Source organism: Lissotriton vulgaris, chromosome 4_1 (genome assembly GCF_964263255.1).
Source record: "Lissotriton vulgaris chromosome 4_1, aLisVul1.2, whole genome shotgun sequence".
In the NCBI taxonomy this organism is placed as follows: domain Eukaryota; kingdom Metazoa; phylum Chordata; class Amphibia; order Caudata; family Salamandridae; genus Lissotriton; species Lissotriton vulgaris.
This window is the reverse complement of record NC_141691.1, coordinates 1,358,845,380-1,358,864,853: the sequence shown is the minus strand read 5'-3', so window position 1 is coordinate 1,358,864,853 and position 19,474 is coordinate 1,358,845,380. Positions and strand designations below refer to the sequence as shown.

Below are 19,474 nucleotides of genomic sequence, written 5' to 3'. Positions count from 1 at the left end.
ACCGACTGTGGACGCTCACACCAGGGAGAACAGGGTCGGGCAGGAAATGAGCGGCACCCGCGGAGCGGGTGTCGCGAAAGGTGAGCGTTCTGTGCACCAGGAAATCCTCTCGAATAGTGTCAAGGTATGGCCACGGACACCCACTCTGAATGCAAGGCTTGGCGCTGATGAAGGCGAAGGCTGGGGGCGTGGCCGCCGGGGGAAGAGGCACCAGCTGTGAAGAGCTAAGGCTGCTGGTCCTCGCAGTCCCCCGGTAGGCTTACCGCTCTGTTGGACCCCGCTGTGCTCAACCTGGGAGCGGAGTTAGCTTTCCACCGACTGTGGACGCTCACACCAGGGAGAACGGGGTCGGGCAGGAAATGAGCGGCACCCGCGGAGCGGGTGTCGCGAAAGGTGAGCGTTCTGTGCACCAGGAAATCCTCTCGAATAGCGTCAAGGTATGGCCAGGGACACTTCCATAGAAGCCCATGTTCTGATGTTAACACTGGCTTTTATGGGACTTAACAAGGGCGTATTATCAAGTCCATTATCGCCGTTTTATTGGCAGTTTCCTGCTGATAAAACGGCGATAATTTTAACACCGGTCCTTGATAATATGCCCCTAGGTTCTGTCCACATGTTGGTCTTCCTCTCTATAAGTTTGTGATTGGGCAGAAGGTGTGAGCTTTCACAGAAAAAGAGTGCTTATTTTTCATTTTGGAAAGCATACATTAGGTTTGAGTTGGTTATGGTGATGAGGCAATGATCAGAGCTAAAGGCCTGATCTGTTCATTGGGAAACATTATGTCAGACGTCAATGGTTATATCTGCCTATTATGGAACCAGTCGGCATGACCTATTTATTTTGAAAAGTATAAAGCTAGTAGGCATTTATGGGTGAATTATTATGAAACTGTGTTAAAACCTATTAAAAGGTATTCTATTATATTAAATTTCACAGATTACCATGCTAAGCAAGGGTTTTGATATGGTTGACCCTCTCTAACAAAAGCTCGGAGTAGACGATTTGTGCTGTGATAATCCTTGTCAGGCCCTCTTAGGAGGGGTTGTAGATTGGCAACTGTAATTCTGTGCACATTTGTAATTATATGATTATATGCCAATTGTTACCTTGTGGAAAACTTTAAAATCTAAATAGTAGGTCTTAGTAGGTTATGGTGACAAGCCAGAGATTAAGGCAATAAGCCTGATTGTTTAATTTGGAAAAGTTATGCCAGATGCCATAGGTCTGATCTGTTTTACACAGCAAAGGTGGTAGGCCTGACATTTTTATTGTGAAAAGCATATGTTAAAGCCAATTTGCCTTTACGGGAGGATTGCTATTGCACCGTGTCACATTTTGTAATCTGAAGGGGGCTAGCTACTCAAGGATCTAGCCACATGCCTAGCTCTGGCTCAGCTCGTGGTCCTCTTGCAACCTCATGCCAAAAATGAGCCAAGCCTTCTTGTGGCAACATTGTTCACAACCTCACTCTATGCTGCAGTAGAGGTGTTGCTCTGTGATGTGATCTTTTTACTGATGGACAGATACTGAAGACCAGTGGGACTGCTGCAAAAGTGCTAGTTATGCAAATGATTTTTCCATTTGTAATTAGAAAGATTGGGCCCCCGAGCACTGACACACCATTTTAGAAGGTCTTGACGAGCTGAACAGTTAGCCCCACCCACAGGGTTAATGAAAAATACAAAAAACCTGCAGTATGTGCACTCTGTGTGAGTCAACCAGCAGCCAAGCTTTGCACTGCACTTGCAGTACTTCATTAAAGTTGATGTGCAGACTTGTAACTCTGTTGCATTGCCCAGACCTTTTGTTTTGCTAATGACTGTAATTGCCTCCTCTGAGTTCTTGAGACTATTAAAACTGATCCCTTTGTTGAAGATGGGGAAGCCAGTGATATCAACCTTATAATAATATAATATATTAACCGTCCCATAACTTTGTAATTTTTTTTAGCAAGGTCTCTTCAGTCAACTTTATTTAACATTTAAAATGTATATTTCTTGAATACAAATCACAAAATTAAACAAAACATCTTCAAGATTTGATGTAAAATGGCAAAAGGAAAGAGATACCCATGGGGCCTGAATTGCACAGTTTAAAAGGAGGAAATCTGGCATAAACCTCAGCTTCCCCGCTTGAAACCATCCTGTGATCCTAGGCAATTACTTTATTTCACATCACATAAGAACACCTTGAAATACATCAAGTCAAGGTGTGTGCTGATCTAAAAACCTCTCTTATCTACAGTATAATGGACTATAATGTTGCCCCAAATCACTCTTTGCCACATATATGGGACAGGGACACAAGATAACTGACCTGTTACTTGGTTCACTATTGATATTTGTCAAAATATTAGGGGCAAGGGGATGAAGGTACGTATCAAAGTCCGTGTTTAGAAACTGTCACTTCTAATAATTGGCACTTAATGCAATGATGTAAATGCATGCACCCAAGAGAAATCCGCTTCTGAATTAGAAAGAAATACACGTTTTTGAATTTGGAAGAGAATTTATGATATTTTTACTGTTGTTTGTTGCAGGATTTTTGTTATGTTGTACAATGTTCTAGACATTTTTCTCTATGTGCTCTAGTGTCTAATTTCATTGTTGTAATCCTGTGATGGTAACCAGAGATCTCTATGAGGTCGCTGGGTTCCATGGGGGGGGGGGGCTCAGTGACAGTTGACAGAGAGCAGGTGAGGGAACTCCTGTGGAGCGGTTGGTGATAAATTAAACTTCAAAATGCGATATTATTCAGGTTCCAGTGCGTACTTCAATTTGCATGCCTAATATGTTGATGTTTGGATTGTTCTCTGACTCTTAGAGCCAAGTTAGACCCTTGTAGATGGATGAGTATATGAGTGTAAAAAGGCGATAGTGGGTAGATGATTGAATGCAGGACTGACAGAGTGTATGTATTATGAGTTATTGAGTGCCTAAAGTCACCATTGTCTGAGTAAGGAGTGTCAGTGATAAGACAGACGTTGGCAATGCTTGTTATTTTATTGCCACCTCTAACTGTTGAGAGAATCATCAAGTTGTAATGCCCCTACAGATTCATAACATTGCAAACCTTAATTCACAGTACACCTTCAGACTTTTTCCCAAAAAGCTTTTCAATAAAAAAATTCAAGGTCTACAAGCTTGGTGAGTGCTTGTTAAGGGATGACCATGCAGACGCAAAGCATTTAATTCATGTAATGGTTTAAATCGAAAAATAATTATTTTAAAATAGGAAATGATGGCCATTTAAAACAAGCATTTGCAATGCAATAGGTCACGCATTAGGAAAGTTTGAGCTATTGGTATTGTAAATGACAACTTTTTTATTTATATGTTGGTTTTGAAAATAGCGAAATTAATAGCTTTGTCATTTACAATGCCAATAGTTATAACTTTCGCAAATGTGACACCTATAGCATTTGTAATGCAATATGTGTTGTATTTACGTGACTTAGATGTAATGATATTGCAAATAACAATGGTTTTTATTATTTTTTTAATAATTAATACTTAAATAAAAGTTATTGTAATTTATAATGGCAATAGCTTAAACTTTTGTAAATAACTTTTGTGAAGATTATGTTCAGTGTATTTTATTGTGACGAAAATCCAAGAACAGAAGTTAAATATTGACTTTTTTGTGACATTTGTAATAAAGTTTGAAACATTGAGAGAACATATTTGAACCAGTTGTTGTTGAATGGTTGCACAGATTGATGCTGTGGTGGGCTGAGTCATGTTGTAATGGCGATGAGTGATGCTGTGGCGTTCAGTGATGCTGTGGTAGCGCATAGTGATGTTGTGGTGCCCCTGAGTGATGCTGTGGTGCCCCTGAGTGATACTGCGGTGGTGCTGAGTGATGCTGTGGTGATGCGATAGATAGAGTGCAATAGATAGAGTGAGGGCGATAGATAGAGGGAGGGCGATAGATAGAGTGAGGGCGATAGATAGATAGAGTGAGGGCGATAGATAGATAGATAGACAGACAGACAGACAGACAGACGGACAGACGGACAGACAGACAGACAGACAGACAGACAGACAGACAGACAGATAGACAGACAGATAGACAGATAGACAGATAGATAGATAGATAGATAGGTAGATAGATAGGTAGATAGATAGGTAGATAGATAGGTAGATAAATAGATAGGTAGATAGATAGATAGAGTGAGGGTGATAGACAGATAGAGTGAGGGAAATATATAGACAGATAGAGTGAGGGCGATAGATAGATAGATAGATAGATAGATAGATAGATAGATAGATAGATAGATAGATAGATAAACTGAGGGCAATAGATAGATAGAGTGAGGACGATAGATAGAGTGAGGGCGATAGAGAGATAGAGTGAGTGTGATAGATAGATAGATAGATAGATAGATAGATAGATAGATAGATAGATAGATAGATAGATAGATAGATAGATGGTTATGTGTGTGGTTGTGGTTGTGTGTGTGGTTGTGGTTGTGTGTGTGGTTGTGTGTGTGGCTGTGTGTGTGTGGTTGTGTGTGTGTGATGGTGTGTGTGTGGTTGTGTGTGTTGTGTTTGGGGTTGTGTGTGTGTTTGTGGGTGGGTGTTGTGTTTGGGGTTGTGTGTGCTTGTGGTTGTGTGCATCTGGTTGTGTGTGTGGGTGTGTGTGGTTGTGTGTGTGTGGGGATGTGTGTGGGGGTTGTGTGTGGGGGGTTGTGTGTGTGTGGGGTTGTGTGTGTGGGGTTGTGTGTGTATGGGGTTGTGTATGTGGGGTTGTGTGTGAGGAGTTGTATGTGTGTGTGTGTACTATCTTTAAATGGAGATGAACTGGGGATGTAGATCGATATTACACCCATGTGCATTTTAATAACGATCAAAACTCATAAGGAAGATACATGCCTTAAAAAAATAATTAAAAACAGGATGAGTGTACTCAGCAAAAAAAAATTAAAAATTCTGTTGCGAACGTGTGCTTTTATAGGAACTGGAGGTTCTGCCATGTTGAGTGCCATCGTTAAATAGAGAACCCTGTGTAGTGTCAACGTAGCAGGGCCACTGTGACCTCCTACTGCTGATATAATACAATAGTGCCCCCAAAAGTGCCCTTTTGATAGAAAGGATACATCTGAGCTGCTCCAGTGAGGTACATCCTCTATCCTTAGCACTAGCCATGTCAGTACCCATATGCATGAGCTAATATCAGGGCATTAATACTGGAGGGTAATTCCACAAGTTTAGACTTTGCTTCAATGTCTTTTTTTAGGGCCTGGCACATTTTAGACGTGTTTACTCAGTGAACAGCGATTTTTAAGTGCATTGCATTAATGACGAAGGGCACCCTAGTTTATGTTTCCCCTGTACTCCATCAACGTATGGTGAAGAGAGAAACGGTGCAGGAAAGAGAGGAAGAGAAATCGCCTAAAACAAACACATGCTCAGTTAGTTGGAGCTGCATAGATCTGGATGGAGAGATGCTGCATCATGAATAGCCTTGCACGTCTTTGCAAACCTCTTGGGCGCGGTGGCCTGCACTACGAATGCCTCAAACCGCGCCTCGCTAGACTTTTCATCAGTACAGGCTTTTACATGATAATCTGGAAAGAACAGAACTGACCAGACACTAGAACATATGGATTGATACAGCGCTGACTGTGGATAAAATGGGCATTTTGAGAAGATGAAAACAATGACATCCACCTATATAAACTGACTGGTTGCAGAACATGGCGACGGCAGCAACTCACGAAAAAAAAATAAGGCGCCTGGGCCGGTGGGTGCTGGGGGAGGGGAGAGGAGGGGCGAGGGCTGCCAGGGAAGACCAGGAGAGGAGGGATAGGATTAATTCCCCCACAGGTGGCAAGCTGCCATTCATGAGTCTCTAGCGCACAGTTGTGCACCTAAAAAAGCCTTTGATGCAGCGGGAGGCGGAGAGAAGGGGGCGGAGCGGGAAGAGTTGCTGGCGTGGGAGGGTGATTGATGGGCGGGTCAGTGCTGGGGAAACCTTTGATGTGGCCTGGCGGCCGTGGAGAAATGCTGCTGGCAGTGGGAAGGCTCGGGCATGAGATGGCTGGGCAGAAATGCGAGTCACGGTAAGGGGAGCCTTTGAAGAGCAAGGCAGGGGGATAGAAGCGCGGTCACGAGCACAAGCACTTCTACAAATCCGGATCGTAAAAGTCAGCTTTGTGGATGGGCGGCAATAGGTCTCTCTGCGAGACCTAAACATGATGACCAGAGGTAAGATGCTGCATCCTCTTCTGATGAAGAAATTTACATTAACCTGCCACACGCACGGGCATGTGAAATGGAAACAAGACCGCACAAGGCAACGGGGCGTGGCCATGCTGTCAACCATAATGACCTCTCTCTCTCTCTCTCTCTCTCTCTCTCTCTCTCTCTCTCTCTCTCTCTCTCTCTTTCTCTCAACAGTACATGGAACAGCAGGGAATGATCACATCATTGTTGTCCCTATGTAACTCCACTGGCTCCCCTTGCCAACCTGCACAATCTTTCAAACCATCTGCATCACAACCAGCACTTCTGCATATCTGGCTGACAAGCTGACCATCTCCAGTGGCTTTCAACATACCGTCAGTCAAAGCACCATCAGGCTAGAGGCACATACGTGCAAAAGAGAAAAAAATAAAGCAGTAGGCCTTCTCCATCTATAAACCCAAGACCTGGAACAACACCCCATCAGGGCCGCCACAACCTTGATCCAATTTAGGAAAGAGTTGAAAATGCACAGCTTTAAAAAACACTACTTCACTTTTTAGTAACAGCTCACTTCTGCCCGCAGAAGCCAGCTATCTGCCAAATCATGTGTTGGTTGTATCCGTCCGTTTAATCCTACACAGCATTCTGCTGCCTTTTAGGTAAGCTGGTGTTTTACTAATAATACATACATACATGCCTATATACATACAGGTCTCTCCAGTGGCTTGTATTTGAGCAGTGCTTAATTTGTAAAATAAATAAGTGCCAGGGCTCTCGTCAGAAAGTCACTGCAGCTTGCACCACACATTGCTCCGCCATGCTACCAATGATGGTAACAAGACAAGTACTGACCATCCTATTTCTAGAAGTGTGAGAGTTCAGACTATTTCAGGCCTCCAAATGCTATAAGAAGGGCTTGAGCCGCAGGTATTTGTCATTTTTATTGCATATTGATTTAATGATCATCTGTTGTCATCTCTAAATTAGCCAGGCAGCGCCACCTTGTGGCAGAGTGTCACAAGCGCCAGTGTTGACAATTAAGTGCCGGTGCTGAGCACTGGAAACCACTGGCTCACATTAAGCACTGTCTGTGAGAGACTATTGTGTCTGCAGTTCTGTGCAATGCCCTGCTGTGAATGGCACCCCAAGAGATTGCCAAGCTCTCCAGCATAGCTTCTGGCTGTATATGTCTGGCATAAAATGGTATTGTTTCTTTAAAAATACTAGCTGAAACCAAATAGACCCTATGGACCCCAGTAAGCCTCTCCAAGATGGAACTGGGAAGATGTGGTATTTCTCACAAACAATTGATTAGCTGTCCCAAAACCTTTATGCCAGTGACTGAATCCAGTAGAAAACGTTACTAACAGGTCTATAGAATTTTCTACACTAGATTCCAGGTTCTTGGTTTTGTTGATGCTCTTTTTGTCCTTCTGTGACCACAGGATATTGATCCTTTGTATGGCATGTGTATTTATGAAGCACACGTTCACATACCTCTTGGGTCTCTTGGAACTGAATTACCAGATGTTAACTAACCTTGGAACAGTGAAAGGCTGCGTAAACCCACCAGGTCTGGAACCTGTGGCCCTGATCCCTGAAGGGGATGCATTAGTTCACTGAGCCACAAACCTAGTGTTAGAATGTAGGCAGCAAAATGTTTCACATTGTAATCGACAACCACGTTGTAGTGTCCGGCTGGACACATTCTAGTGTTCCAGGAGCGTGCTGTACATATACTCTATACCCACCCATCACAGGCGTCAGTGGTCAGGTGACCCTGCTATTAAAAGGGGCCGAGCGCACGTGGCCTGGGCCAGTTACCAGTAACCCTACTACTATGTCTGCGTCAGTCATTTCAAAGTATGCTGGCCTAGAGCCCGCTACTTTACACAAGGCTTGTGTGGCACATTAGAGGGCGATGGAACATCAGCCTGTCAGGATTGCGGCTTGCTGGAATGCACTAGTACTCTGATGTGAGTACAAATAGAGCTCTTCTTGATTCCCGTGGACAGCCTGGGGAGCTCATATCTGCCTTTTTGTACCACAGACAGCATAGCTGTGCATGTCTCCTCTGCATGTGCAGCAAAGTGGTTCATAATGATTGAGAAAAATATGGAAAATCCATCAGGTAAGTACAAATATGACTTGTGGTTGCACGAATCTTTGTAAATTCGTTGAACGGTTGGAAGAGTCATTGACTCGAAATACGAACTGTTGAATTATTGCAAGGTCCTCTCCCTGCCAAAGTTTGACACAAGAAGGAATTATCCGATGAGGTAAAGTGTTTGGGCGCTACTATTTAGCATCATGTTACATATGTGTATGAATGTGCTATTTCACTCCATTTCTTTTTTCAATGACTAGTGCTGTATAGCTGCAGCACAAAATCAACATCTGTAGTTTCACTATGTAGGAAGACGTCTGAGACGTCACGTAATTCTCTCAAACATGCACAGTAACAGTAGTTTGACACGAGGAGTGCTTGCGGAGTGAAACTCCTGAATTCAGCGAGCATTTTTATGCAAGTGTTATTTGTGTTGAGCCACGAATAAAAGCTAAGCAAAGAAGGCCTTTACATTCAAACTGCTTACGTGTTATCGACTCCAACTAACATTGAGAAAAGACAACTATGGGGGAGATTTACTAAGATTTTACGCTGTGTTAGGGTCACAAAAGTGATGCAAATCGATGCAAAATCATCTTTCCGATTTACTTTCCAGCGCTAAACTTGTTTAGCACTGGAAACAATGTGAAAATACCGCAAAGCAGCGCATACCGCTGCTTTGCATTACTTAACTTAGCGCCAAGGACGCATACCATGGGTATAGCATGGGCGTGCGTTCCCATGCAGCCACCCAAGGTTTCTGACGCTAAATCCCATTTACTAGATAAAGTAGACTGGATTTAGCGTCAGAAAACTGCACTCTTTTAAAGTAGGTGGAAGGAAGGAGAAATGCTCTAATTTCTCCTTCCTTCTCCGACTTTGCATGCGTGCTGCACTGTACAGCACACATAAGAAGAGGGAAAATGGTTAAAGGCAGTCTATGCATAGTACTTTGTACTGGAAGGGTACCCTTCCAGTACAAAACGCATGCTAGACTCATGGCGACACCCTTGCACTATGGCGCAAAGGTGTCTCCGCGGCACACAGCAGCTGATTTCAGCGCCGGCACTAGAGAAAGGGTAGGAGCGTGCCATCTTTCTGTAAATATGGAGCTCTCCTCCACTCTTTTCACGCAGCGCAGCATTTGCGGCTGCTGCACTGCACCGCGCTGCGTGAGTAAGTGGCAAATCTGGCCCTAAATACGAGGGCTTTGGGAAAGCAGGTAATGCCATAAGCTGAGGGATATGCACTAATTGCAAACTACATAAGACTGTCCACTTTAGTTTCAATGAAGCAAACACAAATAAGGATTCAGTTTTTGGAAATCAGATTGGGTATATTTAACTTAACTGCTAATGCGGACAGGCAATTTCAAAACGCCATTCAAAATTGTCTCATGAGAGAAAATGTCCACTTTGCGTGCCGTTTGTGTATGTAATCATTATTATTATGATTGTATTATTATACCTGCGTTTTTCAATTAACCCCTTGCGCGCTTCGCTAATTCTCCCGCAGTGCGGGCAAATTAACGAGTGGGCGAGATTTGGACGCCCCCCGGCCCCCGGCCGCCCTCCGCACACGCCAACTGTGACTTGGGACGGCCAGGGTCCCTCCGCAGCACCAAAGGGGTTAATGAAATACATGTTATGGTTGATGTTTTTAAAAGTTGTTTTAAAAATAGTTTTTTTTTCGCCAGTAAGGCATTTTTCCAGATTAATAAACATTGAAAATGAAAAATACTGTTTGTGGGTCTCTCAGTACCTTTGGACCCCAAGGTGGTAGGGCAGAATGCAGCACATGAAGAATGAGGAAGTAACGAGGAGAAATAAAGATATTTCTCCTCATTACGCTTCACCCGGGAAGGTGTAGCTTTTTGGCGCATTCTGAGATCTACCAGTAAGGGTTAATCTAGGAATGCATCAAAATCCATGGGAGTTGCATGTGAACACCCATGTAACGCCCAAGAAATGTCTTCCCAGTGCAGAGTAACACAACGCAGCAATTTGCACTATGTTACGTTAATCCTGATTTATTAAGCCACTTAGGGCCACACAAAGTGGCTTGATAAATCAAATTTTAGGATTTGCGTTATGCATGCACGCCATTGCGTGGTGCAAACGCAATGCAAACCCTTGATAAATATGCCCCTGTGTGTCTTTCCCTGTACTGCGCTCTTTAAATGTCTGATTCAGAAAATAGGTGCCGGTCCTTAAAAAATTACTGCCGGTGACCCCCACTGGAAACCACCGGCTCAAATTAGGCACTGGGGATAAGAGATAGATGCTGGGATATAGTTTATGCATCAGCGTGCACACTACGTCGACTGTCATTTAAAAAAAAACGAATAAACAAACATTATCAAAAAAAATGAAATGAAACATTTTTGCACAGGCCCCATACTTAGGCAAAAAACACAAAAAATCATTTTTGCTGCTGAAGTGCAGCACCGGCTACTTCAGATAAGTGGAACAAAATGGTGCATCTCAATGTACATTTTTGCAGTGTCACTTTCCACTAACTTTCTGAAGTGTTTTTATATCAGGGTCGGAATAGTCTCTTTACAAGTTTCATTTCGACGCGAAAAGTACAATTTGCTTGCCCAAGTGCAACAAATATATGAATTGAATACTAAAACAGTCTAACTAAATCCTAAAAGCAACTGCAAATAGTTTTTTGCTGTGGAAAATAGGTCTGTGAATCTTAGCCCCTCAATGAACAATGGATCACACATCCGTTTCATGCTGAAGAACATTTGGTCAGAGATACAAAATGTAGCAATGCAGTACACTGCCTACATTTATTGGGATACATTAAAAAAACACTACTGGATATGAGTCTCAGACACACCCAAAGTCCCACTATACAATATTTTAGCATGCTCACAATACATAGTGTTTTCCATAATAACTATTTGAAAAAAAAAAGTTATTTTAGGTAGTTCTCACCAAGTTATTTTGAACAGGGGGCTCTGCAGGAAAACGTTTGAAGACCTCTCTTGTAAACTGACAGATGCAGACTACATAGTGGGATAAGCTGAAAATACTAGGGTATGGACTGAAAGCAATCAGAGGCCACCTGAAACTAGTAAAAAGTAGCTAAGAGGGAGATTAAAGTCGGAGCTGGGATGAAAACAGTAATTGGTCGTCAGAAATAATTACGGGCAGATAGAAAATAGAAGACGAAATAGGGCTAGACTGAAAACATTTTGAGGTATATATATATATATATATATATATATATATATATATATATATATATATATATATATATATATATATATATCTTGAGCACTCCACTTGCCGCTGCCACTGGCACTTCGATCAGGATGAATGGAGCATTGACCACATATAAGGTGCTGAATAATTGTTTTTATTCTCCCATCAGTATGCGGGCCAATACGCGTTTCGGCTCCCGCCTTGATCACATGACGCGCTGTATAGTCAACGGATCTTTTTATACCATTTTTCCCCCCATCTGTGTTTAAAGTGACAGTGCATATGTAAACAAATAACGTGTCAGTCATACTTATATGTAAACACAGTTTAGACCTTATAGTCTGTTTAACATATCATTGATATTTCATTTAAAACTGTTCCAGTTCACAGGTCAGTCTCTGAGTTATAGTATAAATACCAAACTGCTGATTTTGCCAGAACAGCAGGCTTACTGAGTACTCAATCACCTTTGTCTTCTCGCCCTTAAAGCATAATTCATTTCATTAAACTTTTCAACGGGTTAAAAACATATTAGGTAAAAAAGATATATCTATAAAACTTTCATAAATATGTGCAAAGTGTGCATACTGACAGTACTGTTTAGAAATAGTGATTTCCATGGAAATTTTCAACTATGAGATTGTCTTTCTCCCTGGAGGTATTATTTGACATTTAAAATGGAAATACTTTGATGCGATTTTACAATAAAAACCTTAATCTAAAAGTTATAAAACCAAAGATTAAATTGCATGAACATACCTATTTCCTGTGCAAATTACACATGAGATACAGTACTAGTCTAACCTTGACACCTTGTTATAACCCGCCAGATTATAAAAGGTTTAGGCAATAGAGTCTGTGTAGACATATAACCATCAAAGTGAAATTCGTGCAAATATATTTGAAAGTGCTGGTGCAAATTTGTTACTGAGTGTATATATATAAAAAAAAAGATAACAATAAAAAATGTTAAATTATTTTCTATTCTGCTGACTTTTGTTGCCGTTTGGCTTTTGAATTTGAATTTGAATTTTTGAAAATGTATAAAGCGCACGTACACAATGCAGTTTCATGGCGCTAGTGGAGGAGCCTGGGCATAAGGAAAAGGGAGGATTATAGGTCGAAAGCCTACTGAAACAGAAAGGTCTTGAGAGCTCTGCGAAACTCCATGTAGGAGGAAGAGAGTCTGATGTGGGGCGGAAGGGTGTTCCAGAAAGTGGGCGCAAGAACCATGAATTTCTGGCCTCCCGATCTAGATTTCTTGAAACGGGGGATGACTAGTAAGGATTTGGTGGATGAGCGAAGATCTCTGGAAGGGCGATAGTTAGTAATGGCGGAGTTGATGAATGCGGGAGCCGTGCCCATCCGAGTTTGAAAAGTGAGGCAGCCAAGTTTGAAAAGGGCCCTTTGTTTGATGGGAAGCCAATGGAGGGAAATAAGAAGGAGTGATGAGTGATGAAATTTGGAAAGGCCATGTACCAGGTGTGCTGCCTGGTTCTGCACTAGCTGGAGGCGTTGGAAAGCATAGGCGGGGGCTCCGTTGTAAATAATGTTCCCGTAATCGATTTTGGATAAAACCATGGCCATAAAAATTAGTTTAAGTGCAGAAAGGGAAAAGAACCGAGATACTTTCCTAATAGTGCGAAGGGTAAAGAAACAGGAGGATACTACAGAACTAATGTGGGAGTGCAGGGTCAAATGATGATTGAGTGTGATGCCGAGAGTCTTAACAGAATAGGAGGGAGAAGGGGGTGGGCCAAGGGGGGGGCAGTAAGAAGGGGACCAGGGGTTACCACTGCCTCCAGTCAAGATCAGCTCTGTTTTATCCGGGTTGAGTTTCAGGTGGTTGGCATTCATCCAATCCCGGATAAAAAGCATGACTGACTGGAAGGCAGTGACACCGGATGAGGGAGAGGAAAAATTAAAAATGAGTTGGAGGTCATCAGCATAGTTGTAGACTGTGACCTCCATTTGCTGAAGTGCAAAAATAAGAGGGAAAATGTAAAGGTTTTGGCAGCATCCATCCTGATAACTAAGTGGCTCTATTCTTTACTTGTCTGTAATCCTACTGATGGTCTTGAGCTGTTTAGAGACATGTGTAAAGATCTTCGGTGGTATTTAACCCTCCCGGATTTTTGGAGCTCGAATTCTAAAATGTATTGTGTTTCTAGCTTTTGTAGTATTCTTTCCCCTTTTAGTAGCTGGTACACTGTCTATAAGATAGTATTTGAGATCATATATATATATATATATATATATATATATATATATATATATATATATATATATATCTCCAAGGTATATAAATGTGGGATTAGGAATAATAAATGTATACTTCCCTGTATATGCTTACCTTTCTATAGTTTGTGCCTCGATATTCTGTCCTTAATATTCTTATACCACAATATTCTGGGGTCAATATTCAATAATACAACCTAATGAAATTGTACCAGGGTAAGGTGAATACAAAAAACAGTTCTTTTGTCCAGTTGTATTTTGCAAAAGGAATAACCAGCGATTTTGTGTAACCTGCAAGGGAGACGTCAAATTATGTTTCTTCACCTAAGATGTGAGAAAGATTGGGTAGCCTTAAGATGTGCTTTCCATAGTGAAACATTTGTAAAAACGTTGTGTTGGAAATAAAGATGAGTTTGTTTGGTAGTATGCAAGATGCTTAGAGTGAAACGGGTTGGTTTTGAACACCAGTAAAGCTTTTTAAGAACAGCAGTGAAAGCGAGGGTTGCTTGTGCACCCTCCTTTTCCCTTTCTTGACCTATCATGTTGCAAGAAGTGTGCATACTGTTGTCCACTGATACTGAGCGTACCTGATAGTTGTGGAACTCGCAGAAGGCATGTTTCCTACAATCTACCAATATACCATGCAAGCCAGCATAGCTGTTAAATCCACTGGAATGAAGTTTCCGAACTATACTAATAAGGCGTTGTAATAACCTTACTTTACTTTTTTTCTAAAGAGGCAACCTTACTATACAAACAATGTTTGTCTTACTGACAATGTAGATAAACATAAATGGTAAAACACACCTTGTCGTAATTTTGTCTCTTGTTCTTTGACAGGAGTTCTTGTTGGGGAAGCTCTTTCTTTCTTCTTCTCTGGTGTTTTGATTTCCAGAATGTACCCTTTGCCTTCAGTAGCATATGTAGACATGTCAACGTCAACCATGTCATGTGTCACCACCATCTGCGACAGCAAAGAAAGAGGCACATTTACAATTCCGGAGGTCCTGTGTATGCTGAAGATATTTTGACCCTCACATAACAGGTTCTTGCCTGGAAAATATCCTTCACAGTATAGATTGCATTTAAATATACATGATCTAACTTAAAAATACAATGAGGACACTAGGATTAGGTACAATTTTGAAGGGTTACCCACTGGCAAAACTCTTGAAAGATACAATAAGTGAATTTGATAAATTTTTACTGGAATTGAGTCCATAGAAGTTGTTGCAGCATAAAGTGTGATAACATTTTTATTCATACGCTTACTCTTTTTACAACTCTAACCGTACTGGGCCAATTTAGGATTATACACTTTACAGCACTTCCATTTACCACAGAGGAAATGATCGTCTGATGAATCTTTCTCCGTCGATAGGAGGAATGGAAATTAGGGTGACCAAACTCCACGTTACCTGTACAATGAGGACCATTAGTTGACAGCCAACTCACAAATTTGAAATCAGGTTTAGATACACCACTGTTAGAGCCATCCTGTAGACATAAAGGAGAGCAACTAGGAGACCCACTTCCTGAAGAAGTTAAATCGAGTTAAAATTATGCAAACCAAAAGCTCTGCAATAGCAACACAGAATAAAAGAAGTAAAACCTGATGTTCCAATAGAACTCGCTGATTCTCCCTACAATGCATTTAAAGCATTTTCAGTAGCACAGTTTAAATGGAAGAACCAACAGGCTTTAATAATAGACCCAGGCAAGGTTATTATATTAAAGAATCAAAATGTATTAAAATAAGCAATTTCTTAAGGACTTCAGTCTAGAATATCACAACTTGCATTAAAGCACCAAACATTTAGGCAAATCTTTATCGAGTGGTTATAAAATTCCATTTGCAGAGTTACAGAGTCTCACTATCATTTAAGGCAGAAGGAAGGTTTACATTTCTAGCAGCTCAGGTCCTACGGAAAAATGGGGAAGGTTCAGACTTAAAGTTCAGTAGGGGCAAGTTCAATAGCATAGAGCTAAAGATATAATGGAAAATTGAAAAATAGAAATGGTTCGGCAAAGAAGGTTCAGTCCATCAGCTACCAATTGTAGCATTGACGAACAGTCCAAAGTAAAAGATCGATCAGCATAGCATCTTCTCGCATGGGGAAAGTAAAAGTATGGGTTAGGGGGCCCCTCCTTTGGGTTTTTCGCTTTTATAGAATTTTTAGCAATGTTGAGTTGCTCGGCTTCACACCAGCATCGAAAGACCATCACATGCCCATATTCGCACCAGTCACCAGAGATGGTTGAAACATCACTTTGGTCTCCCATGCTAATCATGTGAAACCAGAGATATCAGAGTCCTCACAGGCCTAACATTGGTAGAAAAGAAATACAAAGTTGCGACTTGTAGCAATAGCTGAAATTCTATTCCTAAAGGAATATTTCAGTTTGAATGTTGAAGAAACATTCAGGAATGTCAGGAGGAACACATACACAGAACAAATAAAGAAACATTTCACTAGCACAAAATGAACCATTGTATTAAATCAGGGGAAAAGTCAGCACTAGGGAAAAGCATTTCAAAAGAACATTTAAGTTAGCATCACATGCTGAAATTAAATGAGCTTTAAACCAAAGTCAAATAAAATGAAATTAAATTAGTTCTAAGAACAAATATGTAGAATGTTCACCAATCATTATTCTGTGAAAATAGCTGTCAGAAATAGGCTAGTACCGCAATTTTTCACATTAATATAAGTGCACATCTATCTTATTTCATTTTTCAAATATTGTTTACAACATTATATAAACTATAGATGTTCTAATATCACTGTATAAAATGTCAAGCTTGTAATTCACTTCTACACGCCTTTGCACCTACTTTTCTAAATTATGCATTCACAACGAAAATCATTTGAATCGCGAGGCGCTTAACTTTGACATAAACAATTCTATCAATAACCTTCAATAAGCAACATATGCTTTAATTTTTCATTTATACTACTTTATATGTATCAGGGTTATTTTATATATATGTTTTGTTCATCTCACGTTTTAAAGCGCGCTTTTAGGGCTCTCCTACTACACTTGTCTCTGTTTCATGTGCCCCTGTGGATCTAATGTGTGCAAAGTGTACTTTCAGTTTTTCATTTCGCAAATATGTTGTGATTTGTATAATTGTGCTACCTCAAAGTTTAAATGTTCAAAGATGTTGACCGTAATTACACCTATTTTTATGTACACCCTACGGGGTCTGCCACCGTGTCCACCTTAGTGCACCAGGGTCCTTTAAGTCTGTTCTAACCTTAATGGCACTCATTTATACTCCCAACATTCCCTTTGTGTGTCATGTTAAATATAAATATTTCTGTGTCTCCCATGTGCAGCCAATAAATACGCTCTGTTCCCAAACCGCTTGATTCCTGCCAGTTTTGGATGCGGTTTGGTTGACTCTATAGCTGCATGCTATGCTCCTCTTATTAACTGGGGAAATTTATTTATTGCATAGCTTCACGTATATGCCCTTTATCTTCACTTCTTATGTTAAAATGTTTTTCAGTTATAGCTGTCCTGGTAAGTACAGTCATAAAGAGAGCCAAGTCCCACTTGTGCCGACTGAAGGTGATTTTGAAGAATGTTCCTTGTAAGAAGTGAATAATCACTACCTCTAGGATTGTTTACATCAAGATTCTCAAATAAGGATCTTCCAAAGAAAAAGGATAGCATGCTGTGAAGATGTTAGAAGGGATCAGCCAGGGTAGCCCTTGATCCTATACAATGAGATGCTCTTCTTATAGGCTACTAATACATTCTCAGGTCACCTTCAAAACCCTACTTGATTCAGTCCTATCACTGTTGAGGCATCAATGAATTATCATCAAATTATGAAATAGTACCTTTGATGGATTCTAAAATCTCTCACACTACAATTTCCTGTCTACTCAGGAGGCAACCATGTAAATTTAGAAAATATTTTGACAGTAGCGTAGTAGTCTTCTTGGGAGTTGATCACCCGCATAGATCAAGGATGTGTATTTGGTTCACTATACCAATGACGTTAGTAGATCAGAACTCTGGGCCCAATTCACAGAACTAACTTAAGACAAAATCCTAAACTTACTACCATTTTCGTATTCACAGAAGGCACTTACTCATTTTGTTATTCACAGAAGACACTTTCTCATTTCGGTATTCACAGAGGTTAGGAGTCCTAACTTTAGGACTTCTAAATGCCTTCTGTGAATACCTAGAGTCTTAAAATTAGGATTTTTCTCAGTTTAACAGTAGTAAAGTTAGGACTCCTAACTTTAGGACTCCTAAATGCCTTCTGTGAATACCGAAAGTCTTAAAATTAGTATTTTTCTCTGTTTAGGAGTCCTAACTTTACTACTACTAAATTGAGAAAAATCCTAATTTTAAGATTTTCGGTATTCACAGAAGGCATTTAGGAGTTCTAAAGTTAGGAGTCTTAACTTTACTACTACTAAATTGAGAAAAATCCTAATTTTAAGACTTTCGGTATTCACAGAAGGCATTTAGGAGTCCTAAAGTTAGGAGTCCTAACTTTACTACTACTAAACTGAGAAAAATCCTAATTTTAAGACTTTCGGTATTCACAGAAGGCATTTAGGAGTCCTACAGTTAGGAGTCCTAACTTTACTACTACTAAACTGAGAAAAATCCTAATTTTAGGACTCTCGGTATTCACAGAAGGCATTTAGGAGTCCTAAAGTTAAGACTCCTAACTTCTGTGAATACCAAAATGAGTAAGTGCTTTCTGTGAATACCAAAATGGTAGTAAGTTTAGGATTTTGTCTTAAGTTAGTTCTGTGAATCGGGCCCTTACATCCCTAATGCAAGCTTAGTCATATTCCAAATCTGGATAAGATCAACAAGAGGAGGGATTGTTAGGGCAATTCTGCATCGTTTCTGCCAACGTGAGTCAGAGACTTAAGGCTTATTCTTTTCACTTGCAATCATCATCTCATCTTCCCTGTTAACAGGAACATTTCATCCAATTGCTGACAATTCTAGAGCCAATACCACTTGAAACTGACAAGTACTCTTCTATATTTGACCAATTAGGAGATGCTAAGGGCATTTGTTGCATTTTAAATAAATGCCTAGTTTTAGGATGAGTGTTTAGTTGACGTTTCCTTACTGAATAAATGAGTTGTTATTTTGTTGAGCTCTCACGAATAATTTTACTAATTTTATTATTGTGCATTTTTTTATGCTCTACTCTTATGGTTTTATAAACCAATAGAAATGTTTTTTTTTAAAAAGTAACTCAGTCCCTCTCTCACTAAAAATTACACAGTGGGTTTCTTCTTGAGGTATACTTGCGCAGCAAGTCGGTCTAGTGGCCAAACAGTAAGGCACTGGTAATTCACGAGCCACAAGTTGCTGGTTATAACTTGTACCACATTGATAAGCTGTAAGGGCTTTATGGGGTTTCATACAAAAAGTATCTGTTCTATGGCACTTTAAAATGGCTGGGGCTTCCACTCTTCACTTGTTCAAACATATGCCTTTTGCACCATTTTGCATTATTTCTCTCAAAACATAGGGGTATATATATATGTACAAGGAAATGGCACAGCGTGGTGGCAAATTTTGCAGCGCTGTACTGCACCGTTTCCAAAATGCATGGATGCGCCGTATATACAAGAATACGGCACATCCCTGTGTTTTCCCTGGATCTGATGCTAAAAATAGCTGCCTAGTGCCAACACAGACACACTTGTGCCATACTGCAAGGGGGCCT

At 40.6% G+C, this 19,474-nt stretch overlaps 1 protein-coding gene across 4 annotated transcripts in view; it reads right to left on the bottom strand.

Annotated features, from left to right (window-relative positions):
• The window catches only part of MYOM1 (myomesin 1), a 736,755-nt gene that overhangs the window by 86,528 nt on the left and 630,753 nt on the right, over positions 1-19,474 (bottom strand). For all 4 annotated transcript variants that reach the window (XM_086965593.1, XM_086965594.1, XM_086965595.1 and 1 more), the window contains one exon: positions 14,560-14,716. In XM_086965593.1, the coding sequence (XP_086821719.1) occupies positions 14,560-14,716 (157 nt within the window). The remainder of the gene's footprint in view (positions 1-14,559; positions 14,717-19,474) is intronic.